Source organism: Ursus maritimus, unplaced genomic scaffold (assembly GCF_017311325.1).
Source record: "Ursus maritimus isolate PB19 unplaced genomic scaffold, ASM1731132v1 scaffold_6, whole genome shotgun sequence".
NCBI classification, from domain to species: Eukaryota; Metazoa; Chordata; class Mammalia; order Carnivora; family Ursidae; genus Ursus; species Ursus maritimus.
In genome coordinates, this window is record NW_024426774.1 from 60,952,165 (window position 1) to 60,977,993 (window position 25,829).

Below are 25,829 nucleotides of genomic sequence, written 5' to 3' on the forward strand. Positions count from 1 at the left end.
GGCTATTCATCGTTCTAGTCGTTCTTAACTTTTTCTGGACATTAGAATCCTTGGGGGGGAGGTTTTAGAAGTCCCAAGGCCAAGGCTGCATTGAACCAAGGTTAATTAAAAAGGAATGGCTGACAGTGGAATCTAGATATTAGTGTTTAAGTTCCCTAGGTGATTGCAGTACAATTTTTATTGTAGAGAAAGTTACAGGTATTGATACTATTTCTGTTGTTATCTATATCTGTAGTTGAAGGAAATGCTAAATTTTACTTTGAGAATACAAAGATGTATTTTTTTTAACCTAAAGGTCTAATTTAAAGGTCTAATGAATTAAAGGTCAGTTATTGACTATTTGAAAAAAAAATGAAAGATTAGTCTATAACCTGATTCAATTAACTTTTTTAGTTACAATGAATAACTCACATAAGTTCTATATAATTTCCCCTCCCCCCAGTATTTTATTATAACTTTTGAAACCTACAGAAACATTGAAAAAGTTTGTGATGAATACTCATGTGCCCACCACCTAGATTCTAGAGTTGACATTTACTGTTCTTGCTTCATCACTTACCTTTCCATTTGTGCATCTCTCCATCCCTAAGTTGATCTGAGTTTTGTTGCCTTTCAAAGTAATTTGCAGGTGTCCAAGATCTTTCCCCAAAATACTTCAGCATGTCTACCTTTACTAAAGTTCAGTTCCTTGTAAAACTTGGAAACCATGAAACGCATAAATTCCAAGTGTGTGTAACATAAGTTCTGTAAATGAATATACCATGTAGTCCATTTTCAAGATGCAGAGCATGACCATTATCTCAGTCTTTTATCTCCTCCTAGTAAATCCCTGTTGTTTTGATTTTTTCACTATGCCTTATTTTTTCCTGTTTCAGACTTCATGTAAACAGAAGTGTACAGTCTGTCCTCTTTTGGAGATGGCCTCATTTCACCCAGCATATTTTTGAAATTCTCCATGTTGTGACATGTATCAGTGGTTTGTTCTTTTTATTCCCGTTAGTCTGCTACATGAATATACATTAGTTTGTATATTCTAGCTTTTATTAATGGACATTTGGATTTATACTAATTTTTGGCGCTCTGAATAAAACTGCTATGAACATTATATAAATCTTTTTATGGACGTATCTTTTCACTTCTGTTGGAGTGGAATTGCTAGGTCATAAGATAGAAATATATTTAGTTTTTTAAAACGGTGCCAGATCTTTTCAAAAGTGGTTGTGGCATTTTACATGCTTACCAGCAGCATATGAGAGTTTAGGTTGTTTTACGACTTTGCCAACATTTTATATTTTATTTTAATATTACTTCTTAATATCAGTATTCTTTTTTCCTGAGTCTTGTTTTATTTGATTCATTTATAAATTCATTTTGCACATTGTAAATTTGCTCCCCTACACCCCCATCCCCAAAATAATCTTTAAAAAGTAGCTTTGGTGAGATGTGAAACTCCTTATATTAAAAATTGGGAATTGGCAATTTTTATTTTTGAAGAAATTTTTTAGAAAACTTTTCTTTTTGCAAAATATTTAACTTTGATATTAATTTTGGTCATATTATAGTGTGTGCTCCTTTGGCATTTATGATGATGTGTATAGAATTTTGCTTTGTTCGAAACTGCATTTAGAAATGGGTTTTTGTTTTCTAATTTTTGTAGGAAAATCAGTTCAAGATAAGAGTTTGTGAATGATTTAATGGATAAAATAAGCAGTTGGAGAAAAATATAGCTTACTGATACATTAGTTTTAATGTCTACCTCCTAAATTCATTGAAATTCCCAGGGGAAATGTTTTTGTGTCTCACTATTCACCTTTTTGGACTCTTTTCTTTATCTAGAACATAAAAATAGTATTTAATGTATCTATTTCACATAACTACGTAGTAAAATCCGATGATGACTTTTAGGATTCAAAATTTACTTTTTCTGTTAATTACCAACTGACTTCTAGTTCCAGGGTTGTTGTATTTTTTTTTCTTTTTTACTGTCATTTTCTTTATTAAAAAGATAGCCTTTACTTTTTGTTCAAAACGCGGAGTTAGTTTTAAGTAGAGCTGTGTTTAGAATTTCCTTTACAGTCAGGCACACCAGAAATGGACATCGTGTTTTGGCATACTTACTTTCAAATGAAAGATGCCACTGTGAAAACATTTTATGACTTTTTTTGTTTGTTTGGTTAGCCCTTTCTTGGGTTAACAATGAAATAGGTAATTATAGATTTTAAAATACAGAGATAGCTATAAGTGGAGAGAAAGGAAAGAGACGTTTTTGTGCTGATTTTGAAAAAGAATAGTCTCTTCAGCAAATGAAGTATTGGGAAATAGGATATCCACGTGCGAAAAAGGAAATTGGACCCTTACCTTGCATTGTGCACAAAAATCAAAATGAATTAATGACTTAAATATAAGACCTGAAACTAAAAACTCCTAGTACAAAACATAGGGGGAATACTTCCTGATCTTAATCTTGGTAATAATCTCTTGATCGACACCAGAAGCACCAGCACCAAAGCAAAAATAGACTATTCATCAACTTGTACGCATTAAGTATGTACAGTTCTTTGTATATCACGTCTCAATAACGCTGTTAATAAACCAACATACTGTTCAGCAATTGTATTGTTGTGTACGTATCTGATGATCAATGATTGCCTTATTATACACAAATTATGGTATCAGATCTGCAGAATACAAAAATCAATTTAATTGCAATGTAAATAAGTTTTAGGGGGCTATGACTAAAGGAAGAAAATTCAGTTAGAAGGGTTTTTTAGTAATCTAGTTATCTGGTTAGTAATCCATGCTTAGATTCCTGGGGAAGCTTTCTCCTGGAAGAGAATGACATCAGTGTGGAGCACTAGGAGTATGATATGTCTGTTAGCCATGTGGAGATCATCTGTAGAGCGATAGCGGAGCAGTTCTGGAGTTCTCGATCTGGCCTAAAGAAATTTGGGAATCATAGAAATTGGGGATCATAGAGAAGATGGTTACTGAAGCTTGGAGTGGTAAATATACCCATGGAGAGTATTTCAGTTTACTCAGTGTACTCTTACATCGATGGATACACATTAAACAATGTTAATTGCAAGCCATGAAAAAGAACTGTGGTTTTAATCATTAACATAAAACATAATTTGCAAGCTACCTGTAAATAACAATAGCCTTAATAAATAAAATGATGAAGGTCATAAATGATTATTTTTATATCAGGTAGTTGACTTCAGTTTACTTACGTATTTATTGAACAGCTTTTGGAATTTGTGTTGCTATCATTAAGTGGTGGTATTACAAAGCAAAAATATCACTTTGAGAGGAACTGCATTTACATTGTTTTGTTTTAAGCCAGGAAGTTATAGTATTAGGATTGCAGAATACAAATATCAGCCTAATTACAATATAAATAATGGGCTTCAGGGCAATATGACTAGTGGGGGAAAACCCAGTTAGAAGGTTGTTTTGAATGGTTTTCTGAGGCGGACCGATATGTTCAGTTTTACATTTTAGGGAGGGTATTCTGTGATAAGTCAGTGATGGCATGTCTGGATGTGGAAGCAAGAACGAGGGGGTTATTTTATTTATTTATTTAAAGTATTTTTATTTATTTGTCAGAGGAATCGAGAGAGACAGACAGGCAGAGGGAGAAGCAGGCTCCCCACGGAGCAAGGAGCCCGACACCGAACTCAATCCCAGGACCCTGGGATCATGACCTGAGCTGAAGGCAGACATTTAACTGTCTGAGCCATCCAGGTGTCCAGGGGGGTTATTTTAAGAGTACATAATAATACTAGGGTAAATAGAGCTACCAAGAAATGTGTTAAAAATAAAAACAGGTCTTTAGTTATTGATATTAGGTATAAAAAGAAATCTGCAAGGATCACAGCTGATCTGTTTGGGTATCTAAAGAATGGCGGCACATTTAATGAAAGAGGAAATAAGTGTAGCCCACAGTAAAAACAAAACAAAACTTGGGAGTTTGGTTTCTGATTTCTGGATTTTGGCATCTAAGTTTATAGATAAGTGTGGCAACAAAAGAGAACAGGTATTTTGTCTTCAGGCTTTTGTTCCTGCTCTTATTCCCCAACCTCCCCCCCCTTCCCCCCCCCACCCGTTTATTGAAGGTTGCAGAGTTGAACTAGTTTTGTGAAACTGAGCCATGACTTCATCTAGGTGTAAACCCTGACTCAAGTGATGAGATGAAATGGGTTTTCCTTAAGCACGTATTAAGTACAAAATATACCTTTAAGGAGGTACTTTCTTTTCACGTTACTCAGGGCATACTGTATTCTTGCATTGTTGGTTTGTATCAGTTATTTGGGATAAATACATTTGTAATATTTTTAGTGATTTTTTAAAAAAAATATGTATTGCTTATTTGAAACAATAAGATCCTTAATTCTTCTTTTAAACTTTTAGTTTTTATTGCTTTTAATATAAAAATATTTAGTAAATAGTGGTAACCTTTAAACATACTACTTTATAAGAAACTTTTGACTTTGCTTGAAAGTAATTATAAATTGAGTTTTAAAATCAGTAATGGTAGGGGTGCCTGAGTGGCTCAGTGGATTAAGCATCTGCCTTTGGCTCAGGTCCTGATCCTGGGGTCCTGGGATCAAGCCTCTTTCTCCTTCTCCCTTTGCCCCTCCCCCTGCTCGCTCGCGCTCTCTCTCTTCCTCTCAAATAAAATCTTTAAAAAATTCAATAATGTCTTTAGTTCTTATTATTAGTGAAAATGTATTTATGTTAATTCCCATAAAATATTAATGTCTGAAAGACTAAATTCAGACATTGGCTAAAAGTTTAACATTAGAAGAAATCTTATTTGTAATTTGTTTGAATTTTAGGAATGTGTAAAACCTAGTCAATGTTAGATTACATATTTGAAAGTTGGGAAGAGTAAATCTTAAAAGTTCTCATCACAAGGGTAGAAAAATTTTTTGTAACTTTGTATGGTGACAGATAACGATTTACTGTGATGGTTTTACAGTGTATACAAATAATAAATTAGGTTGTACACCTGAAACTAATACAATGTATGTCGATTTTACCTCAAAAAAAAAAAAACAACAAAGAACCTCAATCTACAGATGTCTTCGTAGTAGTGAATGGTCTCTCTTAAAATCCTGTGCTTCTGGGTTTACATCAGTATTTGTCAGGACTAGATAGTCCACATGGTGCCTGTGTGCGTGAGAAGACATTTTCAGGGATGATGTATGTAAAATTTCATTACAGGCATTAACAGATGAACATTTGCAATTGATTTGGATAAAGAGGAACACTAACTTTCAGCTCCAATTAAACATTGCTCCCCATCCACCAAAAGATGCAATATTCTCATTAATAGATCTATATTACAAAAAATGTACTCCATTATTATTTGAATTTAATCAATACAAACTTTGTGGGAAAATATGTGTAGAACCTTTTTATACTCTTTGCCTAAAGAGGTCTGTAAAGTTAATAATGTTAAAAACTAATCAAATTACAAATTGTGCTGCATTTAACTTGGTAGATAGCTGCACACTGGATAACTTGATAACTTTCAGACTAAAATTGTATAGACACCATGCTCAATACATAGTATAGTCATTAATGAAGTACATACGTGTCTTGTATTAGTAATTACTATTCTATAAATACAGTACAGAATGCATCATATAAAAATACGGTCTCTAAAAAACAATTTCTGATAAGATGCACAGTCCCAGTGCCAATCAGAAAATTCTGTCAATGCTAATGGCGGTGAAGAGAGGTGAAGCAGGGAGAGTTGACTCTTGTTTACTAGAGTAGTTTCAGCTGAAATGAAACAGAGCTTAAAATTTCTAAATTGAATTGTATTTTAAGTGAAAGATTATCTGCTGTTGATAAGAGCGTCATGCAACTTACGCAGGTTTTATCTGTCTTTCACAGAGCTCCTTAGTAAGCATTTACGGTCAGTTTTTGGCAGCCTTAGAATCACTGAAGGCATTCTGGGATGTTATGGATGAAATCGATGAGAAGACTTGGGTACTTGAGCCAGAAAAACCTACCCGGAGTGCGACGGCGCGCAGAATTGCACTAGGTACGGAAAAAGGATTAAGGAGACTATGTGTGTGTGTGTGTGTGTGTGTGTGTGTGTGTATGTGTGTACTTTGTATTAATTAGAAAAATGGATCTAAAGGGGATATTGGACTCTTAGGTGAGATTTTTTTTTTTTATGAAGTCAGCTATTAAAACTTTTTGGGATGAACTGTGATTTATTACTATGTATTTGAATAAATGTTTCAGGAGAAAAGGGCAAGTACTGAGGTGTTTCGGTATAAAAGGTGATGGTCAATGAAGTATCATTCAGAGATACTGTTTAATTAGATTTTAATTAGCACAGAACTAATGGAACAGGTTTTTCAAAACTTACATTGCTTAGGGAAAAAAATTGTAATAATGAAAGTCTTCATCCATGAGACTTAGACAAGATTAATATGAACAGATCTGGGAATATTTTCTGACAAAATTTAGAGGATAAAAGAAGCTGAAGTGGGCCATGCATGCCATTGAAGAGTAATCAGAAAGCAGAAAATAATAAACATATTTTAGGTATTTTCTTTACTATAAATACATGATATTAATAAGATGTGATATAACTGTAACTATCCCTGTAATATTACCATCTTTATTATAAAAGTATTGCTTTATGTATTTTCATTATGAACAAGCAATATATGTCAGTTTTAGAGTTCAACCGCTCAATGTTTTAGGTGTTTTAAACTATATTTGAGCTCACAGTAAGTAGTGTAGTTAGGTGACTTGAGATACCTATTTATATTTTTCCTTCTTGGTTTCCTTAGCCCAAATATTGTTAAAAGGCATATATTTTGGAGGATATTATGAAATTCTGTTGTGAATCATATCCACGTTAGCAATTTTTGTATTTTTTTCCCCGGGCGTAATAGATTATCTGGGAGAAAAGCAGTAACATGTAATTATAAGAAAAGGAAGGTATCATTGTGCCGCAGTTCTACAAGTAGCAGTGTCACTCAGTCTAAAAAGTCTAATGGTTTTTAGTTTGGAATGATTAACAAATTATGGTGTATTTGTGAACAAATAGATATTAAGAATGAAAGTATTTTCTTCAAAGGATGTTGTAATTAATTTTCTTCATGGCTCCATTTAAATAATTATTTTGATCAGGTAATGATTAAATATACCTTTTATTATATTTCTCATTGTTCAGCATAGACAACCTGGTTTTTATTCACTCTGTATTTACCTTTAGCTTTTTTTTCACTTCAGGCATTGATTTGTTTTTTTAAGACCCAAGTTTTCAGCAAGTTAATTGAAATATATTAAATAATATACCTATTGTTAAGTGAAAGAACTTTCTGGAGCCGTTAGTACATGACATTGCTAAAGGCTAAAATGGAATTTGTGCTCATGGTAAAGAATGTATAAACAAATGAGATAATAAGTTAACTTTTGTATTTTTGTATTTCTCATGAATGATTTGTAGTCATTTTTTATTTTACTTGATTACCTCTTTTTGTCAGATCTGTTGTTAATTGTGTTCATACTGTTGCCAACCTTAGCCAAAAGCTAATGCTATATTGTATAAAATTTATCAGGCCATTTTTTTTGTAAAAATAAAATCCAAATAGACCTTATAGTTATACTAATGTACCTTCAAAAAACAGTAAAATTTCTGAAATTAGTACAATTTTTCAGTAGGTAGAATTTATAAAAGAATCTAGTGCCAAATAGAAATAGATTTTCTTAGATTCTATAAACTAGGTTAGTTGTTTTTGTTGAATGAACAATTTCTGATTTAATATGAATTGAATCCATTGTTAACATATAATGTGAAAGCTTCACATGGAACAAAAGAACTCAGAAAATGTTTTTTATTTCTGTATTTTTATTTTTTGAGTTTTTAGATTCCAGGTGACATACAGTGTAATAGTGGTTTCAGGTGTACAATATAGTGATTCAACACTTCCATAGAGCACCCAGTGCTCATCACAACAAGTGCCCTTCTTAATCCCCAACACCTATTTAACCCATCCCACCACCTGCCTCCCCTCTGGTAACCATCAATTTGCTCTCTGTATTAAGAGTCTTTCTTGGTTTTCCTTTCTCTCTTTTTTTCACCCTATGCTCATTTGTTTTGTTTCTTAAATTCTACATATGAGTGAAATTATATGGTATTTATCTTACTCTGATTGACTTATTTCACTTAGCATAATACTTTCTAGCTCCATCCACACATAGTTGCAAATGCTAAGATTTCATTCTTTTTAATGGCTGGATAATATTCCATTGTATATCTATACCAGTACTTCTTTATCCATTCATCAGTTGATGGACACTTGAGCTGTTTCCATAATTTTGACCATTGTAGATAATGCTGCTATAAACATTAGGGTGCATGTATCCCTTTGAGTTAGTATTTTTGTATTCTTAGGGGTAAATACCTAGTAGTGCAATTGCTGGTTCATAGAGTAGTTCTATTTTCAACGTTTTAAGGAACCTCCACACTGTTTTCCAGAGTGGCTGTACCTTTGAATTCCCACCAACAGTGCAGGAGGGTTCCCCTTTCTCCACATCTTCACCAACACCTGTTGTTTCTTATGTTGTTTTTAGCCATTCTGACAGGTGTGAAGTGGTATCTCAATGTAGTTTGGATTAAAGAGTGATGTTGAGTACCTTTTCATGTCTGTTGGCCATCAGTGTGTCGTCTTTGCAAAAATGTCTATTTGTATCTTCCCATTTTTCAATTGGATTATTTGTTTCTTGGGTGTTAAGTTTTACAAGTTCTTTATATATTTTGGATACTAACCCTTTATCAGATATGTCATTTGCAAATACCTTCTCCCATTCCATAGGTTGCCTTTTAGTCTTGCTGATTATTTCTTTCTCTGCGCAGAAGCTTTTTATTTTGATGAAGTCTCAATAGTTTATTTTTGCTTTTGTTTCCCTTGCCTCAGAAGACATATCTAGAAAGAAGTTGCCAGTGTCATAAAGACATTACTGCCTGTGTTCTCTTCTAGGATTTTTATGGTTTCAGGTATCACACTTAAGTCATGTTTCAGCCATTTTGAATTTATTTTTGTATTTGGTGTAAGAAAGTGGTTCATTCATTTGCGTGTTTCAGTCCAGTTTTCCCATCACCACCTGTTGCAGACTATACTTTTCCCATTGGATATTCTTTCCTGCTTTGTTGACCATATAGTTGTAGGTTTATTTCTGGGTGTCCTATTCTGTTCAATTGATCTGTGTGTCTGTTTTTGTGCCAGTACTATACTATTTTGATCACTACAGCTTTGTAATATAATTTGAAGTTTGGAATTGTGATGGCTCTAGCTCTGCTTTTCTTTTTCAAGGTTGCTTTGCCTATTCAGGGTCTTCTCTGATACCATACAAATTTTAGGATTGTTTTAGTTCTGTGAAAAATGCTGTTGGTAGTTTGATAGAGATTGTATTAAATGTGTAGATTGCTTTGGGTAGTATAGACATTTTAACAATATTTATTCTTCCAATCCATGAGCATGGAATGTCTTGCCATTTCTTTGTGTCATCTTCAGTTTTTTTGATCATTGTTTTATAGTTTTCAGAGTATAGGTCTTTCACTTCTTTGGTTAGGTTTATTCCTAGGTATCTTATTATTTTTGTTGCAATTGTAAATGTGATTGATTACTTAATTTCTCTTTCTGATTCATTATTGGTGTATAGAAATGCAACAGATTTCTGTACGTTGATTTTTATATCCTGCAACTTTACTGAATTCGTTTATCAGTTCCAGCAGTTTTTTGGTGGCGTCTTCTGGGTTTTCTATATAGCGTATCATGTCATCTGCAGAGAGTGAAAGTTTGGCTTCTTCCTTGCTGATTTGGATGCCTTCTATTTCTTCTTGAAGTTTTCTGATTGCTGTGGCTAGGACTTCCAATATTATATTAAATAACAGTAGTGAGAGTGGACATTCCTGTCTTATTCCTGACTGTAGAGGAAAAGCTCTCAGTTTTTCCCCATTGAGGATGATATTAGCTGTGGATTTTTCATTGATGACATTTATGTTGAGGTGTGTTCCCTGTAACTCTACTTTGTTGAGGGTTTTTATCATGAATGAATGTTGTATTTTGTCAAATATCTTTTCTACATCTATTGAAATGATATGGTTTTTATCCTTTCTTTTATAAATGTGGTATATGTATCACCTTGATTGATTTGTGAATCTTGCAGCCCAGGAGTAAAAACTTCTTGATCATGGTGAATGATTTTTTGGAATGTATTGTTGGATTCAGTTTGCTAGTATTTTATTGAGAATTTTTGCATCCATTCTCATCAGGAGTATTGGTCAGTGGTTCTCTTTTTTTACTGGAGTCTTTATCTGGTTTTGGTATCAGGGTAATGCTGGCCTCATAGAATGAATGAATTGGGAAGTTTCCTTCCTTTCCTGTTTTATTTTTGTTTTTTGAATAGTTTGAGAAAAATAGATACTAATTCTTCTTTCAGTGTTTGGTAGAATTCACCTGTGAAGCAATCTAGCCCTGGACTTTTGTTTCTTGCGAGTTTTTGCATTACTGATTCAATTTCTTTGCTTGTTATCAGTCTGTTTAAGTTTTCTATTTCTTCCTGCTCCAGGTTTGGTAATTTGTATGTTTCTAGGAATTTATCCATTTCTTCCATGTTGTCCCAATTTGTTGGCACATAGTTTTTCGTAACATTCTCTTATAATTGTATTTCTTTGGTGTTGGTTATTTCTCCTCTTTCATTTGTGATTTTATTTGGGTCCTTTCTGTTTTCTTTTTGATAAGTCTGGCTAGAGGTTTATTTTATTTTTTCAAAGAATCAGCACCTGGTTTCATTGATCTGTTTATTGTATTTTTAGTTTATCATTTATTTCTGTCTTAATCTTTATTATTTCCTTCCTTCCACTGGCTTTAGGCTTCATTCATTGTTATTTTTCTAGGTCCTTTAGGTGTAAGGTTAGGTTTTTGGAGATTTTTCTAGCTTCTTGAGGTAGCCTGTATTGCTATTATATACTTCCCTCTTGGGACCACTTTTGCTGCATCCCCAAGGTTTTGGATTGTTGTGTTTTCATTTTCATTTGTTTCCATTTATTTTTTAATTTCTTCCTTTATTTCCTGGTTGACCCATTCATTGTTTAGTAGCATGTTGTTTAACCTCCATTTATTTGTGGTCTTCCCAAATTTTCTCTCGGGGGTTGACTTTAAGTTTCATAGCATTGACTAAAAAAGGAGAGTGGTAAGATTTCAGTCTTTTTATAATTGTTAAGGCCTATTTTGTGACATTATATGTGATCTATTCTGTAGAATGTTCCATGTGCACTTGAAAAGAATGTGTACTCTGTTTTAGGATGGAATGTTCTGAATATATCTGTTAAGTCCATCTGGTCCAGTGTGTCATTCAGAGCCATTGTTTCTTTGTTGATCTTCTGCTGAGATGATCTGTCCATTGATGTAAGTAGGATGTTAAAGTCCCCTTCTATTGTGTTATTATCAATTCGTTCCTTTATGTTTGTTATTGTTTTATATATTTGGGTGCTTCTACGTTGGGTGCATACATATTTATAATTGTTAAGATTTTCTTGTTGGATTGTCCTCTTTATTATGATATAGTGCCCCTTTTCATCTCTTGTTACAGTTTTGGTTTAAAGTCTAGTTTGTCCATAGGTAAAAATAGAGCCACCCTATGACCCAGCAGTTGCACTACTAGGTATTTATACAAAGGATACAAACATAGTGATTTGAAGGGGCATCTGCACCCCTATGTTTATAGCAGCAGTGCCCACAATAGCCAAAATACAGAAAGAACCCAGGTGTGTCCATCAAAGATGAATGGATAAAGAAGATGTGTGTGTGTGTGTGTGTGTGTGTGTGTACACACACACACACACAGTGAAATATTACTCATCCATCAAAAAAGTGAAATCTTGGGCTGTCTGGGTGACTCAGTTGGTTAAGTGGCTGCCTTCGGTTCAGATTATGATCCCAGGGTCCTGGGATTGAGTCCCACATGGGCTTCTTGCTCAGTGGGGAGCCTGCTTCTCCCTCTGCTGTTGCTCCCCCTGTTTGTGCTCTCCCTCTGACACATAAATAAATCTTAAAAAAAATTTTTACCATTTGCAACGATGTGGATGGAACTAGAGGGTATTATGCTAAGTGAAATAAGTCAATCAGAGAAAAACAATTATCATATGATATTACTCATGTGGGATTTAAGAAATGAAACAGATGATCGTAGAGAAAGGGATAGAAAAATAAAATAAGATGAAATCAGAGAGGGAGACAAACCATAAGAGACTCTTAATCATAGGAAACAAGCTAAGGATTTCTAGAGGGGAGGTGGGTGAGGGGATGGGATAACTGGGTGATGGGCATTAAAGAGGTCACTTGGTGTAATGAGCACTGGGTGTTATATGCAACTGATGAATTACTAAACTCTGCCTCTGAAACTAGTAATACACTATATATTAATTGAATTTAAAGTGAAAAAATAAAGCTAGCTTGTCCGACATAAGTATGGCTATTCCATCTTTCTTTTGACACCCATTTGCGTGATAAATATTTTTCCACTCCCTCCCTTTCAATCTGCAGGTGTCTTTAGGTGTAAAATGAGTCTCTTGTAGGCAGCATATAGATGGGTCTTTTTTTTTTTTTTTTTTAATCCATTCTGACTCCCTGCATTGTTGGATTGGAGAATTTAGTCCATTTACATTGAAAGTCATTATTGATAGAAAATGTTTTGATAAAACTTCATAAAAAAATCATTAACATGTCTGTTTTTACCATTTATTGTATTCCTGGTCTTTTAATTTTTGAGCACAGTTATGCTTTTCAAGAAAGTCATGGAAGTCATTTAGATAGTTCTTAATCTTCCGATTTCTTTTAATGTTAAAAATCCTTATCACTTTATAGATAATTTTTATTTAAACTGTAACAACAGAATTCTGACCAGAATTTTAGTATAAACTAATTATAGTAACTCAGTGGATTGACTATGTATTTTGAAACTTTGGATGGATCCCCAAATCTTCTGTCATAATCATAATTTCAAAATTTATTTCTTTTAAAGAAACTATAAAACATTGGCTGATCTTTCCTTTGGTACAGTAAGTACCCAAATAGATATCCCTTTATTTTTTTGATGAACTTTTCTACTTCTATAAACTTCATATTCTTTTATTCTAGGAAATAATGCTTCAGTAAATATAGAGGTTGACCCCAGGCATCCTACCATGCTTCCTGAGTGCTGCTTTCTTGGAGCAGACCATGGTATGAGATCTCCTGTTTAAATGTTTTTAACAGAGTCCTAAAATTCTTATCTCACACTGTTAAAATATTCTGAAATATTAATATATTGGTAATCATTTTAAATGAAAATGTCTCATCATTCTGAACTGTGTACTTTTGTGGTTTTTAAAAAATATATGATTTAGATTTTCCAGTCAATTAGCAAATTCTGTATGTAACTATATTTGTAAGTTGCTAAGAGAGTAGATCTTAAGAGTTCTCATCAAAAAAAAACCTTGTAACTACATGTGGTGATGGATGTTAACTAAACTTTGTAGTGAGTGTATTGCAATAAATACAATCATTGTTGTACACCGAAAACTAATACAGTGTTATATGCTAATTATATCTCAGTAAAAAAAATTCTGTGCTAAGTGTCTTTACAAAGTGACAGCAGCAGATGCTAAACTTTTTTTTTTTTTTTTTTTTTTTTTTTAATATCTGAAGTGGTAAAACCTCTGGGAATTAAGCTGAGCAGAAACATACATTTATGGTAGGTATCTTTGCAATACAATTATTTTTCTGTTTTGCAAATTTAACAACAAATTTTTTTTCATGCTTTCAGGGATCCAGAAAATAGTCTGTTACAAAACTTGAAAGATGTTTTAGAAATAGATTTTCCAGCTCGCGCTAACCTGGAAAAATCTGTAAGTTTTATCAGTGCTTTGATATTCCAAACAGCATAGCATAATGAAAGTTAAATGTTCTTCTTTTAGACACCAGAGAAAAATGAGGCTGAAAGGGAGGGAGTTGGAAGAATATTATAACAGACTTCTGAACTGCAAGCAACAGTAGCATCAAAGAACTTGTTAACCTTTGACTAGTGGTTTAAGTATACTTTTTTCATGGTCTTCGTAGCAATAAAGTGATTAATGACAGACATCTTTATTATTAAAAATAGGGGGAAAGGTCCAAAGTAGCTAATGAGATGTTTGGATATTCTATTACTATCTACTTATGGATGATTGAAATAAAGTTTTAATTAGCTTGATGTATTTGTGAAAGGTGGCAGTACAGTTTTTAAAAATGAATAGACATTACCATGTTGCAAAAATAATAAACTTGATTTTTGATGAAGCAGCTGAGGTTATAGACTGTTAAAGTGGTGGGGATGTTTTTGTCTTATTCCTTTAGTTACAGAATTTTGAAATTTAGTAATCACTAGCTAATGTCAATTCTTCTCTTTACATACTACAGTGGCATTATATTGATGTACAATATGGGAAAATTACTTAAGTCCAAAATAGAATCTGTTTTGAGTATATCTATGTGCATTCCTTACCGGACGAAAAAGGAAGCACTCTTCTTACAAATAGCTTTTCTAAGGCATTAGTGATATAACTGTATTTTCTGTAATATAGTGATAAGCTACCTTTATAAAAACTTTATAAAAAGTTAATATCTATACCATATTATTCACTCTTTATCTTACCTTGTGTGTTTTAAACACATATGCTTATAAATATTTATTTTCTTTTGAAGGATTTTTCTATGGATTGTGGGATTTGTTATGCCTATCAGCTTGATGGCGCCATTCCTGATCAAGTGTGTGATAATTCCCAGTGTGGACAGCCTTTCCATCAAATATGCTTATATGAGGTAGAAATAAAATAAAAATAACCTTGGCAAGACGTTTTTGGTTACCATGACATAGGAAGTATGCATATTGGAAATATAGAGAGAGAGTCTAAGAATCTCTTCAGTGAATGGTGATCTCTTTTGCCATCAGCCCCTTTATCAGTTCATTTCCGGATGCCCATGTGCTTTCATTTCTTCGTCCTGGTTACTAATAAGTGAAGAAATGGCCTAAAGTATCCCAAGAAGGGAGAAAATGTATCTAGAATATATTCATTGACTGCTTATTGATACTAACAAATGAAATCGATGCTACCTTAGTCTCTTTAAATATCTCCTGTAACCCAATGCAAACTCTGTGGACTCATCCACGTGGGAGTAGTGGTGGCAATAAGGTGAAAGGGAGGTAGCACTATCGAGTATCTATTACTTTTCAGAGTAGATTTAAGTATAGAATAAATGTAACAGTCTTTTGATGTTGAGAAGAATGCATTTTATGATCTAAATATGTCATAGGACTCTCAGTGGCATTTTATTTACTATGTGTTTACTATATGTGAAGTCTGCTTTCATCCCTGTGTAGTCACTTGATCTCAGTAGCATTCCTCCTAGTGCACAGCGGACATGATTATATATGCATGTATATATAGAACACCTTCCAGTTGTATAGCGCTTTTAGTCTTCCTTAATATCACCTCCTGTTTTTGTGCTTACATATAGCAGTTGGTATTATCTGTACTGTAACAATGGAGAACTTAGTGATGTCAATTTACCTTATATAAAAACATAATATACTAGGTCTAATTATATTCTTAAGGGAACATGTGCTTTCTTTTGTAATAATGAATGTTCATTTAATTTTTAAAAATGGACTGCCTCATGTTTCTAATTAATGGATTGAGAATTAATCACCAATAGTGGGTTAAGACCAGAATTAAGACCTAAATATTCAAGATCCTGTGGTATCTTTTATAGGAGGCATACTTAATTTATAATGATTTTAGGTGGGGTCTATGAACCCCATGGACTTGTATGCATTATTTTTGTGTCTTTTGGGGTTGAGAAAGTGCATAAGGAGGCCCATAATTTGGCTATAAGGTACAGACCTCAAAATGCTGGTCTCCCCTTATTTTGTTATTCAGCATATTACCAGTGTGGTAATGGCTCAGGAAATGTTCCCCTTTTTGTTAATCTTTGGGGATAAAAATGTATGTACTAAAAGGAAATGATATTTGGAGTATCTGTAATTTGTAATCATGCTGACATTGCTCCCTTTATCTTCTCTTTTTAAAATCTTCAGTGGTTGAGAGGACTACTGACTAGTAGACAGAGTTTTAACATCATATTTGGTGAATGCCCATATTGTAGCAAGGTAAGAAAATCATTAATCACATTTCATAAAATGTGCCTAGCTTTTAGTAACATGTTTGGGAAGATAAGCTAATACACATATCTAGCTAAAACATTTTGTTACTTGTTACTCTATGTATTAAAAAGAAGTAAAATTGTCCCTATCAATAACATTTTGTTTTTTAAATTGCTCCTTTGACCAAAAAAAGTATTTTTCAAACTGTATCATGACACCATTTTCTAGCATAAAGCAATCTTAATTTTAGCATGTCCACAAACTTACTTTGTTAAAAATGTACTCTCTTTTTACAAGCCAATTACCTTGAAAATGTCTGGAAGGAAATCCTGAAATAAGAACGTAACCTTTCTGTGAAGAGCTGGCAACTTTAAAAATGATCAGAAAGATTTTATTTGAGATCTTCATAGAAAATATAGAGCAAGACATACTAAAGTCAAAAGGAAAAGAACGATGAAGCCATAATAATACACGTCTGCCTTTGTCTCTTCACTAAGAGTCCAGCCTGGGACCTCCATACCAGTTGTAGAAGTGTATGTATACCAAGATGAAGATCTGGCATTACTGAATATATCTGGACTGGTAGAATCTTGATAGGGTTCATAGAATGTATTTGGGAATTGTATACAGCTGGATGGTTGTGGAGGACTTTTTATTTCATTCAGAATTTGAGACTCACAATACTTTTGTCTTCTCCTTGTGCTTTCCTATAGAAAAACATATAGCGTTAGGTTTGAGTTATCCTGGTATTCATTTTGTGTATTCGGTAAGAATACTAAAAAAATAAAACAAAGTTTTGTATATTTTTCCTGAGAAGTTTAGGTCCTGGATCCTACATTGTAAGGGATTACAAAGTACTTACCACATCATTAACCAACCGAAATCTAATTAAACTACTTGGTCCTTTCATATCAGGAAATAGGCTCTCTAATAACTATTTTATCCTCTAAAAATATGAAATATGAAAACTAAATTTTCTTGGCAAGACAAAAAAACTGGGCTTAATCTTAAATGGGCAAGATAGTCATAATTAGAAAGCTTTTTGGTCATTAATAATTAGTGATTCTAGGGGAGCCAAGGCAGAGAATGAGATGGTGAGGGCAGTGCTGCATGTGCTCAGAGCAGTGTCCTGCCCAGGCTCCAGAGAATGCTGTCTTCCAATAACAGACCTTGAGAAGACAGCTGGTTAAAATCCTTATTTGTCCTGAAAGTTGATCCAAGAAAAGATGCTCATTCTAATCTCTTAGCCAAACAGGAAACAAGCAGGCTCTACAAATTACAGTTTTACAATGTGAAGCTGGAATGCCTAGAAGCACACAACAAAATTTGTCAAGAACTGTTGCCAAAGATTCATGAAGATAAACATTAACCTTGTACTTTGGTAGGGACTTGTAATACACTGTACAACAAGCAGGATCAAGCTGTCTACATGGTGGGAGTATGAAGGAGGATATCTTCATAACAAGTAAACCTCTGAATAAACACAGAAAAAGCAGGTATTTCTTAGGAAGAATCAGCAGCTGACTCATGGTGAGGACCTAATGTATGTGAACTCAGATCTTAGCAACTCCAGTCAGGAGCTGTGCTTGCATAGGGCAATTACTATTTAGCAAAAAATCCCAGTTTCCCCCAAATTGATCTATAGGATTGAACACAGTCTCAGAATCCTAGCAGGCTTTGGAAATTGCAAAGGACCAAAAATAGCTAAAACCACCTTGATGAACAGAGTTGAAAGACATGCTTCTCCATTTCAAAACTGACCACAAAGCTAGAGAAATCAGGACAGTAATGGTTCTGGCAAAAGGACAGGCATACAAATCAGTGGAATAGAATTAAAAGTCCAGAAGTAAACTCACATATATGAGCAATTGGTTTCCAACAAATGTACCAAGGCAATTCAGTGGGGACGGAACATCTTCAACAAAGGTGCAGAGACAACGGGACATCCTTGCAAAAAGATAAAAATAGACCTGTACCTCACCTAAATATAATAGAATAGAAAAATTTTAGGAAAAAACTGGAGAAAACCTTTGTGTCGTAGGGTTAGGTAAAGAGTTCTCATATTAAATTCACAATCCACAAAAGAAAAAAAACTTTTGTAATTCAAAGGACATCATTAAAAAAAACAAGTCACAGATTGGGAGAAAATTCTGCAAATCATTTATCTGATAAGGGAGCTGTATCCAGAATATGTAAAGAAAACTTGAATAGATAATTCTCTGGAAGCATATGAAAAGATGCTCAGCATCACGGATTGTAAGAGAAATGCAAATCAAATCTAGAGTGAGATATCATCTTACCGCTTTTAGGATGGCCATTATCAAAAGAACAGAAAATAACAAATGGTGACGATAGACTGAAACCCTTGTGTGCTCTCGGTTGAACTATAAAATGGTGCCGTCATTATGGGAAGCAGTATAGAAGTTCCGCAAAACATTAAAAGAATTATATGATCCAGCAATCCTACTTCTGGGTATATATTCAAAAGAATTCAATTTAAGTTTCTTGCAGAGATATTTGTGCACCCATCATAGCATTAGTCACAGTAGCCAAGAGGGACAAACAACCAAATATCTATGGGTAGATGAATGGATAAAGAAAGATGTGGTATAAACATATAAAGGAAAATTATGCAGCCTTAAAAAGGAAATCCTGCCACATACTACAGTATGGATGAACCTCGAAGACATTATGCAGAGCAAAATAAGCCAGTCACAAAAGGACATATATAATTCCATTAACACAAAATATTTAAAGTAGTCAAAATAGCAAAGTAAAAGGGGAGTTGGTACTTAGTGGGTCTAGAGTTTCAATTTTACAAGATGGAGATCTGTTTACAACAGTGTGGATATACTTGGCACTACTAAACCATACAGTTGAGGTAAGTTTCATGTTATGTGCTTTTTACCACAAAAAAAAAAAGATTTAAAAATAATATAGTGATTCCCAACATTTATCATGACATGGCATCCTTTACCCAATATACATGCTGCCATATACTGGGTAAGGGAAGAGGCTATTTCTAACCAGAGGAAACTGCCCCACGGTGCATACTGTGGCATGTCTCTTCGAAAGCTAGACTGAACAGATACTGATACATGCAAGTAAAAAACAAAAATGTTTTTTAACATCATTCCTGTTGGCCAAAGCTCCAAGAATCAGTTTCCTGTTTTCAGCTTGTGACAAGTTGTTCTGTTTCTGCTTCACTTTGGTGCCCTGGCCTGCCCTCTCCTTGTACCATTTATCAAGTAACTTGGAAGAGAAGAAATTTATAAACAAGGCAAAATATTTCAATCTTCATCTGATGTAGTACCATCATTCTTCACAATAGCTACTTTCCTGACCTCTAAACAACCATTCTTCAAAGAGTCTTTTTTACCCCACAAAAGTCACTTTCAGGATACAGAGTTTTAGAGGTAAGAAGTAACTTCTACATAAAACAAAATAGATGTCTTAAAGGCACTTTAGCTCTTTACCTAGAAGAAACTATTGAGAGTCAAATAACTTACTTTAAATTACTCTTTACTGCTGGAGAGCTAATAAAGGCACACAATTTTGTCAGCTTTAGAGGCACTTGGCTGGCCCAGGGTAGAGCATTTAACTCTTGATCTCAGGATCATGAGTTCAAGCCTCATGTGGGTATGGAGCCTACTTAAAACTGACAGAACTTTTTTTTTTTTTTATTTGCTAAAGGCAAAATAAGTGAATAATTTCTCCTGTGGACCCATACATTGTTCTTCCACAAAGAAAAAGAACTATGCCATCAAATTGTATATATATATATATATAGAGAGAGAGAGAGAGAGAGAGAGATTTTATTTATTTGACAGATAGAGACAGCCAGCGAGAGAGGGAACACAAGCAGGGGGAGCGGGAGAGGAAGAAGCAGGCTCATAGCAGAGGAGCCTGATGTGGGGCTTGATCCCATAACGCCAGGATCACACCCTGAGCCAAAGCCAGACGCTCAACTGCTGTGCCACCCACGTGCCCCCAAATTGTATATTTTTAAAGCCTGAGACCACTGGTAAGCTAACTTAAGTAGGATTTATATATAACTTACATGTGGAAATGGATGATACCCCATCTAGGTAAGAACAGAAATCCAGCTACTAGAATTTCTAGATAGAAGTGTCTACTGTAGAACTATGTACCCAGTCTCTCTGTGAGCAACAACTAATATCAAATGGGAAAGCACTCATCTAAGGATTTAACCACCAGTTGTCTTCAGCTTACTGAGTGATCTGCTTGGGTAAGAGTCTGTGGCATGGGTTGTAAAAATGTTGCGAGCTGCCTGTTTGTTTTGTGAATAAAGACTGGCTGCTTTTATATTGCAATGGTGGAGTCGAATTGTCCGACAAAGAGTACGCTATAAACCTAAAATATTTACTGTCTGGCTGTTTAAGAAAAAGTTGTCTCATCTATGGCATAGTTTTTCAAACATTAGAAAAAGCATACAAATCATTTTGGGATCTTGTTAAAATGCAGATCTCATTCAGAAGGTCTGACGTGAGACCTTACAGTCTGTGTTTCCAAAAAGCTCCAGGTAATGCCATTGCAGCTGGTTGGCACAGCACATTTTTAGTAGCAGGGGCTTAAGGTGTGCAGTAATCTACTCTGCTAGTGTAGTGTTTCTCAGCCAGTGACAAGTTTTGCCCCACAGGACATTTAGCAATTTCTGGAGACCTTCTGGGTTACTATGGGAGGAGGTACTATTGGTATCTACTGGATAAAGGCCAGAGATGTCCTACAGTGTACAGGACAGCCCCTTAACCCAGCTCAATATGCCCATAGTGATGCTGTTGAGAAACCTTGAATTCTGAGCAAGTTACTAGCCTTGAATTCCTATCAGAGTCCATTAGAAAGCTGTGAAAAGAATCAGTACCCCTTTTAGTTCTGGCCATGAATAACAGGCATCAGAGCTCCCCTCCTTCTGTGAAGCCCACGAAATGAATACAATATAATACAGTTGGACAACTTACCAGGCATAGAAAACAAACAAGGCTGTGATTCTTAAAGAAAGGAAAACAACCCAGATCTTAGGGTACAATTTCAGATGATATTTACCTTAGATTAGCCTCCAAAAGGCCTAAACAGAAGTCAGGACATGACTAATCAAGTTGAACCACCAATAAATTACCTCCCAGGACAAAAGTCAGCACTCCCTAAAAGACTACAATAAAATGTGGAGTTTCAAGAATTAACTAGCATCTACAATATTCAGCATATAATAAAACTACTACACACGAGGAACAGGAAAATGTGAAAAGAGAAGTAGATGTGACTCAGTAAAATTATCAAACAAGGACAATAAAACCTCTACATACTTATGTTCAAGGACTTAAATGAAAATTTAAACATAATTAGTGAACAGATTGGGAGACTCAGCAGAGCAATGGGAAATACAAAATGCTTCTAGAATAGAAAAACATAGTACATGAATTACAAATCCACTGGTTAGGTTTAATCGTCAACTAGAGGCCAGAGGCTCAAACTGAAGCACAGCAGAAGAGTAATTTGGAAAATGAACAGAGCCTCAAAAAAGCCTGTGAGAAACGGTAAAGAATTCTAACATGCAGGATACGGATCTCAGAAGGAGAAGGGTTAAAGCATGAAACAAATCATAGCTGAAACTTTTCCAATTTGATGACAGTTATCAACCCACAGATTAAAAAAAAAAAAAAAAAAAAAAGCTCAATGAACCCAAAGCAGAATAGACAGCCATCTCTAAAAAAAAACCAAAGATAAAAAAGCAAATATTAAAAGCAGCCAGAAGAGTCACATATAAGAATGTCAATGATAAGAATAACTGCTAACTTAATAGAAAAAACATACAAGAAGACAGGAAACGGCATCTTTAAGTTCAGAATGAAAAAATCCCATATCCAGTTAACCCTTCACAGTGAAGGTGAGGGGCATCTAGTTCTAGACAAGACAGTAAGTACATTCGACTCTGTTCCTTCTGCTAATTACTACTACAGTTTTTTGGACAAAAGCAAGTAACAGAACTTTCTGAAAGTTGTAGAATAGGAGGCAGACTGGATAAGGACCTTAGGACACAAGGAAGGTCCCAGCTACAAGTCTCACTCCAACCCCCTTCTTTTTAATGCCTATCTTTCCCAGCCTGGGCTATAATGTGGTCTACAATTTGAAACAGCAATATGCACAGACCAAAAAGGTCCAAGAAAAGCCTGCTGTCTTTAAACAATGGATCAGCAAGAGGGCAAGTATACAGTTCAGAACACTTTTGACTATATCAGCTGTTCTCTAGATGAATACCATGAAAGAAGCTGTACCCTTCCCACTTCCCATGAGGTGATCTGGAAACTGTGGGATAGAGTCCTGTCAAGTATCACCATCCTGTGCTAACCAGGGACCACACCTACTTTTCCCCACCAAAGACTGAGGAGACTAAAGTGGAGCCTTGTCAACAAGACCATGCCCACACTAACCACTGGGGTTATTTATGAGACAGAGCCCTGTCAATGAGACAGAGCCCTGTCAACCATTTCCAAGCCGAACTATTGAGGTGGTACTTCTCCCTCCCTACCAGATACTGTGGAGACTAAAGGGCAGAGCCTTTTCGACTGTCCTTCCCTGCACTAACACAGGCAAAAGCAATGCCTCTCTTCCTCCCCAACGGGCACTGTGGAGATTGTGTAGTAGAGCCCTAAGCACCATCCCCACCCTGCATTAAGCAAACATCAGCAAAAAGCAGCAACCCTCTATTTCTCATTGGCCTCAAACACTGGAGAGGAGCCCTAATGACCCATCATTGCCATACATTAAGAAAAGGCAGTACCCCACATCCTTCTAAGTAGAAAACCCTATTCTAGGCAATTAACAGACTACAAGAGAGAGAACTAGCTAAGCTATAGAGAAAAACTGACACCAGAAACCAGTGGGATCTAACTGACATTTGTAGAGCACGCCATGTCAAAACAGTAGAATGCATGTTCTTTTCAATTGCCATCGGAACATTCACCAAGATAGACCAGACCCTGGGTCATAAAATAAACCTTAACAAATTCAAAACAAATTACACACAGTATATTCTCAGACAATAATATAAATTAGAAATCAGTAACAAAGAAAATGGGAAAAAAATCTTCACTTAGAAATTAACACATTCCTCTAATAGCTAAGGCATCAAAAGTCTTATGAAAAAGTACAAAATTAAAAATACAATACATGAGGATTTATGGGATGTAGTTAAATCAGGACTTAACAGAACATTTATAGCATTAAATACTTACATTACAAAAAATGAAAGGGCTAAAAACAATAGTCTAACCTTCCACCCAAAATAGAGAAAGAAAAAGGAAAATAAACCAAGAATCAAGCTGAAAGAATGGGAAAGTCTCCACAAACACTTGAAAATTTAAAAACATTCTGGGGTACCTGGGTGCCTCAGCCGGTTAAGTGTCTGCCTTCAGCTCAGGTCATGATCTCAGGATCCCGGGATCGAGCCCCACGTCAGCTCCCTGCTCAGGGGGGAGCCCACGTCTCCCTCTCCTTGGCCCTCTCCCCACTTGTTCTCACTCTCTCTCAAATAAAATCTTAAAAAAAATAAAAACATTTTTCTGAATAGGTCAGAGACCCAAGATAAACTTAAAAACATATTAAAGTAAATGAAAATATATCAAAATATATGGAATATGTCTAACAGTGCCAGAAGTGAAATCTGTAATATTAAATACCTAGAAAAAAAGAGAAGTCTCAACTCAATAATTAGACTTAAGTTTCCATCTCAAGAAACTAGAAAAAGAAAAATCCATAGCAGAAAGAAGAGCAGAAATCAATGAAATTGACAATAGAAAAAGAAAAAAGTTCATTCTTTGAAAAGACCAAAAAAAATTTGATAAATTATCAATATCTAGAAAGAAATATTTCTACAGTTTATACAGCCATTTACAGGATTTAAATAAGGGAATACTGTGAACATTTCTACACATAAAAATGTAACCCCTTAGATGAAATGGACCAGTTCTTAGAAAACCACAAATAATCAAAACTAATTCAAGATGAAACACGTTAGGGGTTGGTAAACTGTGGTCCACAGTCCCACCTGTTTTTGTAGAGCTACCAACAATGAATTTTACATATTTAAATGGTTGGAAAAAATATTTTGTGACATTTGAGAATTTTATGGAATTCAAACTTCAGTGTCATAAAATCTTATTGGTACTCAACTCAGCTATACTCATTTGTTTACATATTGTATATGCTTTTGTGCTACAATGCACAGCTCAGTAGTTGTAACAGAGACTATGTGACCTGTAAAACCTAAATATTTAACTATCTGGCTTTTTGCAGAGAAGTTTGACCACTCTTGATATTTGAATTCATAGTTAAAAAGGAAAACTCTCGAGGCCCAGATGATTTCACTGGAGAATTATCAAACATTAAAAAAAAAAAAAAAAAAAAAAAAACACAACACCTCCCCCCCCCCGCAAAAAAAGAGAGAGAGAGAGAGAGAGAAAGATAAAGAAACAACACCAATTCTACTCATTCTCTTCCAGAAATTAGAAGGAAGACTTCTCATTTATGAAGTCAGCACTGCCATGATACCAAAACCAGATAAAGCCACAGAAATAAAAAGAAAACTATATACCAATAGTCCTCATTAACAGATGTAAAAGGTCTCAACAACAAAATAGTAGCAAATTGAATCCAGCAATATATGAAAAGAACAATACACTATGACCTGGTGGGGTTTATCCAAGGAATGTAAGGCTAGTTCAGTGTTTTGATTCAAACACTAATCAATGTCATCCACCATGGTGACAGTATAAAGCTGAAAAATCAAATCATATTAATTGATACAGAAAACCATTTGATAAAATTCAATACCCATTCATGATAACTCTTAATACACTAGAAATGCAGGTGAGCTTTATGAACTTGATAAAGAACACCTACCAAAAATCTACAGCTAACATCATACTAAATGGTGAAGGGTGAAAAACTGGAAACTCACATGTTCTTCAACACTACATCCATACTTTACCAAGTAGTTTTTAATAAAAAGGAATGAACTAAACTACTGATACATGCAAAACTCAGATCTTTAGAGCATTAAGGTGAATGAAATAAAGCCCATCTCAGCAAGGTACATAGTATATAATTTGATGTTTACAACATGCTCAAGATATCAATTATAGTAATGCAGAACGTTAATCAGTGCTTTTCAGGGATTAAGATAAGGGGGAAGGTGTCCCTATAAAGCAACACACAGAAGTTTCTTTGCGAGGGAGTTTCTTTCTATAACAGTTCTGTAGAGTAACTGTGGTTACTCTATACATGTAATGCAATTTCATAGGAACGTACACACAAATGCATGTAAAAACTGATGACCAATAAGGTATTTTACAGTAATATACCAATGTTCTTGGTTTTGAAAATCATACTATGGTTATAAGATGGTCATTGGGGAAGCTGGGTGAAGGGTACATGGGAGCTCTCTATTATTTTTGCAATGTCTTGAGTGTTGCAATTTAAATGTTAATAAATTTTATGTTAATAAATTCAGAAGTAAAATAGTTCCAGCTCTCCCCACACCAAAAATAAAGTTGAAATAAAGATATTTTCAGACAGACAAGAAGTGAGAGAAT

The 25,829-nt window shown here is 34.6% G+C and overlaps 2 protein-coding genes and 1 pseudogene across 6 annotated transcripts in view; 2 read left to right on the plus strand and 1 right to left on the minus strand.

Moving 5' to 3' along the window:
• Positions 1–16,654, plus strand: part of FANCL (FA complementation group L) — a 90,758-nt gene extending 74,104 nt beyond the window's left edge. For 2 of the 3 annotated variants that reach the window (XM_040623458.1, XM_008699886.2), the window contains 7 exons: positions 5,905–6,055; positions 13,176–13,259; positions 13,725–13,770; positions 13,843–13,924; positions 14,760–14,876; positions 16,153–16,224; positions 16,516–16,654. In XM_040623458.1, the coding sequence (XP_040479392.1) occupies positions 5,905–6,055; positions 13,176–13,259; positions 13,725–13,770; positions 13,843–13,924; positions 14,760–14,876; positions 16,153–16,224; positions 16,516–16,551 (588 nt within the window). In that variant the 3' untranslated portion in view covers positions 16,552–16,654. The remainder of the gene's footprint in view (positions 1–5,904; positions 6,056–13,175; positions 13,260–13,724; positions 13,771–13,842; positions 13,925–14,759; positions 14,877–16,152; positions 16,225–16,515) is intronic. The other variant, XR_005832981.1, reaches the window with a different exon arrangement.
• The window catches only part of VRK2 (VRK serine/threonine kinase 2), a 114,577-nt gene continuing 105,332 nt past the window's right edge, over positions 16,585–25,829 (minus strand). For 2 of the 3 annotated variants that reach the window (XM_040623453.1, XM_040623454.1), the window contains one exon: positions 16,585–16,925. In XM_040623453.1, the coding sequence (XP_040479387.1) occupies positions 16,623–16,925 (303 nt within the window). In that variant the 3' untranslated portion in view covers positions 16,585–16,622. Of the gene's footprint in view, positions 16,926–18,074; positions 18,200–25,829 lie in introns of all 3 variants that reach the window. The other variant, XM_040623455.1, reaches the window with a different exon arrangement.
• Positions 17,180–17,863, plus strand: LOC121100985 (annotated as a pseudogene).